The 7,013-nt window shown below is 41.6% G+C and overlaps 2 protein-coding genes across 3 annotated transcripts in view; one reads left to right on the forward strand and one right to left on the reverse strand.

Moving 5' to 3' along the window:
- The window catches only part of c5h11orf68 (chromosome 5 C11orf68 homolog), an 8,398-nt gene extending 8,361 nt beyond the window's left edge, over positions 1-37 (reverse strand). The window contains exon 1 of one of the 2 annotated variants that reach the window (XR_014123873.1): positions 1-24. This exon is cut by the window's left edge and continues 114 nt beyond it. The gene's annotated coding sequence lies outside the window, so the exon portion shown is untranslated. The other variant, XM_027020968.3, reaches the window with a different exon arrangement.
- Positions 38-79: 42 nt separating this feature from the next.
- drap1 (DR1-associated protein 1 (negative cofactor 2 alpha)) lies at positions 80-7,013 on the forward strand. The gene is made up of 7 exons (XM_027020969.3): positions 80-219; positions 1,714-1,786; positions 2,025-2,118; positions 2,334-2,456; positions 2,921-3,011; positions 4,958-5,046; positions 5,384-7,013. Exons 1-7 carry the CDS (start codon positions 178-180, stop codon positions 5,553-5,555), a joined length of 684 nt encoding a protein of 227 aa, XP_026876770.1. The 5' UTR covers positions 80-177; the 3' UTR covers positions 5,556-7,013.

Raw genomic sequence — 7,013 nt, forward strand, 5'->3', positions numbered from 1 at the left:
ACCGCGCGTGGGTGTGGGATCACGAGCACAAGCGGAGCCCGTGAGACTGAGTAGAGCCGGAGAGGAAGGAGGAGAAGAAGAATCAAACATTGCCTAGGACCCGTTTATAACGGGCGGTGGATAATAAAACACAATTGGTTAAGTTGGTCGCTTCTAGTGCTGACATAATAATTCATAATGCCGAGCAAAAAGAAGAAATACAACGCCAGGTTTCCTCCGGTAAGTTTACATTACTGCTCTCCTAACACCCGTTCGAGGACGCCGGAACGTGACAGGTTGCTAATAGCTACGGGTTTAGCTAGCCTTCACTAGCTAGGTAGCTAACGCTAGCTGAGTTAGCCTAGCCCACAGTAAATCAGGTTAACTTAGCTAACGCTAGCTGAGTTAGCCTAGCCCACTGTAAATCAGGTTAATTTAGCTAACGCTAGCTGAGTTAGCCTAGCCCACTGTAAATCAGGTAAACTTAGCTAGCGCTAGCTGAGTTAGCCTAGCCCACTGTAAATCAGGTAAACTTGGCTAACGCTAGCTGAGTTAGCCTAGCCCCACTGTAAATCAGGTTAACTTAGCTAACACTAGCTAACGCTAGCTGAGTTAGCCTAGCCAACTGTAAATCAGGTTAACCTTGCTAACGCTAGCCGATTTAGACTGGCTCCACTCTAAATTACTTTAGTTATCTAAATTAGACTAAATCGGCGGCTCATTTATATCTAGGTAGTCCCCACAGGCCGCTGATGTCTTCTAGGTGAGAGGCTAGGCGGTTAATTAATGTAGTGGGGCTAGTCTAACACGGCTAACGTTAGAGGACTAGCTACATTAGCGACAGTTTCAATAAGTCTCTGATTATGTTGCATTATGATGATTAGTTGCTCTGCAAAGTTAATGCTTGTGTCGTTAATGGAATGGATGCAGGAAGCTGGAAAACCCATTTAGTTAGCTAACATAGCTAGCGTGTTCAGCTCAACAAAGAAGTTTCATTAATCAGCTAGCCAAGACCTATGTTTTGTTTAGCTAGCAAGTTGTTCGCTTAGCTAGCTAAGTGTCAGTTTTAAATATTTAACTTGGGGGAATCGTTTCTTAAGTTTTAAGTGGTAGTAGCTGCTGTAAAGTGCGAGCCTAGCCTGGCAAGGTAGTAAGGATAGGTTGGCTAGCTAGGAATAGTTCTAGCTGCTGCGCTAAAAATGGAAAAAATGAGCCCTTATTTGTCTATTAACAAGTGACTGCAGTCGGGATAGGATAGGGTCTCTGACCCCGGTCAGAATATAGGAACACATCGTGTACTAGAAAGGGATGTAACATACACGTAATGTAGAATAGATAGACTTGGCGAGTACAAAGTTAGCTTACTAGCTTGTCAGCAAAGTACTTAAACCCACAAGCATCCATTTAGCGATGTAGACAGGCTCATTAGCTCACTGGTGTAACGTTTACGGACATGCACAAATACGTGTCATATCAGAAATGTTTAACTTTAGTTGTTTGACTGGCAGTTTGTTTCAGAGGATAGACTACGTTAATAGTGAGCAAGCAAATAGTACAACACAAAGAAAACCCTCTTGAACGTTATGGGTAATATTTTATTCATCATGGTCATGTTTTCGTCGTAACGGGCATGGGTTACTCCCTGGCCTGGATCAATATGCGTTTCCTACAACACAGTTAGCTAGCTATGTCTCTCTCTCTCTCTCTCTCTTTTTTTTTTTTTTTTTTCTTCAGGCAAGGATTAAGAAGATTATGCAAACAGATGAAGAAATAGGGAAAGTTGCTGCAGCAGTTCCTGTCATAATCTGTATCCTTTTAGTTTGAAAATGAACAATGGACACTCTTATTGCTGTCTGGATTTTCTGATAATCCATTGTTTTATCTGATGATTAATAATTATTCTTGAGCATTCCACACAATATGTGTCAACATGGGCCTGTTTTCACATACAACACAGATAATTAGATAATAAATAGATTTTTATTAGGTAAATAGTTTGATGTTATGACTTGATGCACTCATCGGTTCTTTGACTCTGGTATGAGCACGGGCACTTGAACTATTCCTGGAGTCTCTTCTGACAAAGGCATGCCACGTTACCCAGTCACGGAATGCCAAGACCATGACAACCTCACATTTGTATGTACTTTGAATAAACTATGAAAAGTGTTATCAAAATACTGCTTGACTTTTACCGCATTATCAAACTATGATTAGCGCTGTCGGAAAATTGCTTGAATTTAAGTGCATTCTTATACTCCCAGTGGTGTTATCAGAATGCTGCTTGACTCTGTGTGTGTGTGTGTGTGTGTGTGTGTGTGTGTGTGCGCGCACATGTACGTGTGTGTGTGTAGAAAACAGTGCATCGAGCTAGAGCAGCAGTTTGACTTCCTGAAGGATCTAGTAGCAGCAGTGCCAGACATGCAGGGAGACGGAGATGAGAACCACACAGAGGGGACAGAGAAGATCCCCCGCAGGTCTCTCTCTCTCTCTCTCTCTCTCTCTCCCCTCCCTCACCTGTTCCCACTTGTTTTGGCTGGAGGGGATGGGGTTCAGGGGAGGGTTGGTGTTCATTACATCTTTGACACAGCGAAAAAGCTGGCTCATGTGCTGATATAAAAGGTCCGACCAGGTGCAAGCTATGTGACTGTTAGATCTGCAGGTGTAAACATGGATCTACTTTCTTGTGTAAAAGGGAGCTGACATGTGTCATAAGGATTACGAGTGCTTTATTTTATTTTTATCAGACTAACACAGGAGTAAAACCTGGAAGCTGTGTGTTTATTAATATGGATGTGCTCTGATGCAGTGGAGAGCCTTTCAGAGTCAGTGTTCCGTTGCCTCTAAAAGAGGTGTGGCTCTGGAGGCCAGAAGCTGTATGATCTATGATCACCACCTCAGAATGGTGTGCGTGCGTGCGTGTTTTTCCCGCCCTCTGCAGGGGCCGGAAGCCTGGTACAGGCCGGAAGAATGGAGGAGCAGGTGCCAAGGGCAAAGACAAGAAGCAGTCGGGCACAGAGTCCGAGCAGGAGGTGAGCCCGCTGGGTCCGCCACGCCGTGCCGCTGCTCTGTTCTGCTGGTGTTAGGAGAGGCTGGGAAAGCAGAATGCAGGGTGGAGCTGTGGGTGGACAGTAGTTGTGGAACATGGTTTGTTTTTCATTCTTCTGAACTGGCTTTGGTTTCCCAAAAAGCATTGTAACACAAAGGTGATTTTTAGTGATATGTGGTAGAGAAAGTATTTCACTGAAAATTCTCTCTCTGTCTGTCCTCAATGCTTTTGGGAATCAGGGCCCTAATTGTTGTATAGGTTAAGTGAGCCCCTTAGATCATTTCTCTAGTCAGTAAAGCTTTGATGAGCCTTTTTTTTCTTTTTTTAATTTGAATGGTGTCTCTACTCTGGTGATGGGACATCTGTAACACTGTTTAGCCCTTTGCACCACAGGAGGTATTGTGTGTGGCTGCTGTGGCCTGTAATGGTCATCAGTACTGGTGATTGCAGTGCTAATTGTTTAGAAGGTGGAGACATTAACATGAGCTCTCTGATACATTTATGTGTGTTGTGAGAAGCCAAGCAAGTCTCAGGCAATACACGTCACGATCACAGTCTCGAGCTAGTCTCAGACCAGTCTCAGGCAAGACACGTCACGATCACAGTCTCGGGCTAGTCTCAGACCAGTCTCGGGCTAGTCTCAGACCAGTCTCAGGCAAGACACGTCACGATCACAGTCTCGGGCTAGTCTCAGACCAGTCTCAGGCTGGACATATCATGATCACAGTACGTATTAACATAATCACAGTACAGTATCTTGTTCATGCTGGCTGGTTGGCTAGCCAGATTCCCTGGAAACATCTTTAGGTAGATAACTCATTGAGAACACAAAGACTATCTAGTGGCTTGTCTTGACTCTTGTTGGGAAGTCTTGCTTTGAGGAATAACCATCTTTGACTTTGTCAGTGAAAAAGACATTCACCAATATTATGGTTTGTGATGCTGATCTTTATCCATGTATCTGTATCTGTGTCAACTGCTGTGAACTGTAGCTGCAAGGCAAGGTCATTTGTATAGCACTTGTTCATATACATCATCAATTCAAAGTGCTTCACATAGGATTTGCTACACGGATTAATAAAACTATTTGAATCAATATGAAGAGGATTAAAACCCATAGATTTTAAACTGAACAAATTTCAAATTGAATCTAATAAATTAGAAGTTAGGAATGAAAGTGAGAGTTCAAATTAAACATGTAAAGTATTGATATAAAAGTTTAAATGCAGAATAAATTTAGAAATAAAAGCACTGTAGTGCTGAGAATTAAAAGTTAAAAGTGCAGTGATACATGAGCTAAGGGAACAGTGTTAACAGAGTTTAACTGAGCTGAAAGCCTGGTCAAATAGTCATTAGATTTAAAAGCATCTAGTGTCAGGTCTTTTTCAATATTCTCTGAAAACTGGTTATATTTAAAAACGTCATCATAATACTTAAGTGATCTATAAACTAGTAGTAATACCCTAAAGTCAACTATATAATATACTGTTAACCAGTATAAGGATTTATATGTGCACTGTGGCAAATAGTTATTGATTGGAAAGTATTTGTCTGTGCTAAATATAGCCAAAACATGTTTGAAGGTGAGACCCAAAAGCTCCATTTAATCTTTCACTTTGGTTTATTTTACATGGAGGTCTGTCATTAAAATAATACAGAAATGCAAATGTAGCTATAGCTATTGTTTAAAAATGTACTTTTTGTCTTTGTGTCTGTTACTGCATAGCTATGTTCTTTTCCTTAATCATTAGATGTTACAACTAAGTGGGAAAAATGTCATATGAAATTGTAGCCTATTTGAGTGTATGGATAAAATTGACAAGTGTTCTGAAGTAGGGATTCCCTGCGTAGCAAGAGTGTGTGAGTGCACGCGCGTGTGTGCGTGAACTGTTTTTAGTGGGCTAATACTGGGTGTCCATTACTCGTCAGGATGATTCTGAAGACAGTGAAACAGAAGGAGAAGACGAGGACATCTCTCAGACTAACCCTTACCTACAGGCCACCTCCAACCTTCACAGGTGTGTATATATGCACACACACACACACACACACGCAAATACCTGCCTTACACATCTACATATCTATGTGGTCGTCTTTAATAGTAGAAGAGCAGTAATGGCTCACCAGGAGAGTCAGTGAGTCCAAACTCGCGTAGTAAACGTATGATGAAATGCGCATAAAATCCCTGAAAGGGGAGGGTTTAAGACCACCAAAAGAGTCCCACAGCCACGCTGCTTCACAGCTCAGAGTCTGAGGTTCAGTTCTAACATGTTCACCCTCTCTCTCTCTCTCTCTCTCTCTCTCTCTCTCTCTCTCTCTCTCACTCGCTCTCTTTTGCATGTGGTCTGATGCCAGCCAAGACATGTCCCATCAGTATATGCCTTTGCCCATGGCTACATCTCATGGTGCCCTGTCCATGTCTATCAGCTCTCTTGCCCCTCATCCGTCAGTTATGGGGATCGTCCCGCCCCCTCCCGCCCCCCTGCCGCACAAGGACGAACACGACGAGGAAGACTACGACTCTTAGCTCCGCCCCCCACCCAGCCCAAGCCCACCCTCGTCGACCATTTTACATTAATTTTCTTAAGTTGTTCTTATTTGGCTGCAAAAATGCAGAGATGGAAACTGAAGAGAAGAGAACAGAGACAAAACGTCCAGAGAGGAAAGGGCGTGGCCAATTCTGCAGCCACAGTGCAAGAAAGATGGCGACTAGGTTGTATATTAGCTACGTGTTTTAATTTTTTTTACAAAACTTCTTATTTTATTGTTGAGGAAAGATTAAAACCATACAACATATCCAGGCTGTTTTTTAAAACAAAAAAATTGCTTCTTTGGCTCATCTGAGAATTTTGTTTTCTAGATTTTATTTTTTGTTTGTTTGTTTGTTTTTTTGTATTTTAATTGGCCCCCAAGAAAGGACATTTTTGTTGGTTTTAGATGATTCCTTGTTTTGTTTTTTGTACTTCAGTTTCTCTGTCCTCTTAGGTTGCTGGTCTTTTTCTTTTTTTTTCTTTTCTTTTTTCTTTTCTTTTTTTTTCCTCTCCCCGTTCTACTGTTACGTGAACATACTGCTCATTTCGTCTCGACTCAGGGTGTGATGAACTTTCATATTGTAAGTCCTCGCTTGTTCAAAGGAAAGATGTAACCTACTCTGTGACAGCAAGAAGAAGGATGTTCCTCCCACAGTCATTGACTTAGACACCCTCGTTCACCCACTCATACACGCACCTAAAGGTTGACTGTTCCTCCGCTAGGAAATGTGGCTTAAACAGAAGAGGCTGTTCTTTCGGACTAGTCTGTAGCGTTTCCGAATTGGCTAAGGCAGAATGGGACGTTTGGCATTTTGAAGCCCAGCATTTGTGTTAATGGGCAATTAAAGTGTACTTTTTTTCCTTACAAAGGAAAGAGTTCTTTGTTTTTAACCCATTTTAAATGTTATTTTAAATTCTGTTTAAAGAAGAAGAAAACATTTACATGATCAGAAATATGAACCAGTCCAAAGTGAGCTTTCAGATCTTTCAGTTTAAACAAAGATCAGCATTTATCGGATTTTTAAAAACGACACGACAGTTAAGCTTTCTTTACATAGATGAGTTTCCCCATGTTTATAAACTAAAAGCTGACAGACTGAGCAGGCTTGCTCTTGAACCATTACTTTTTAGACAACAAACATGCACACATTCATCTTTCATATACGATAGTAATGCACAAACATACAGATTCATTAACACCCCCCCCCCCCCCCCCCCAATTACCAGCCAACTGTGGAACAATGATGCACATTTATATCAATGCTGATTTGTCTTGTATATTTTACATAGTTTTAATGTTCTTTGTGAGGGCTGAGTGGAATCAGATCACCAATCCCCCTTCTGTAGCTGTGTCCCTCCAGGTGTGTAAAGTTTGACTGCTCAGAGGCTGTATGTGAAACTTTTAACATTCTTATTATTTTGTATGCGTGAAATAAAGTGCAGATTTCAGTATA

Source organism: Electrophorus electricus, chromosome 5 (genome assembly GCF_041902795.1).
Source record: "Electrophorus electricus isolate QZ-2024a chromosome 5, ASM4190279v1, whole genome shotgun sequence".
NCBI classification, from domain to species: domain Eukaryota; kingdom Metazoa; phylum Chordata; class Actinopteri; order Gymnotiformes; family Gymnotidae; genus Electrophorus; species Electrophorus electricus.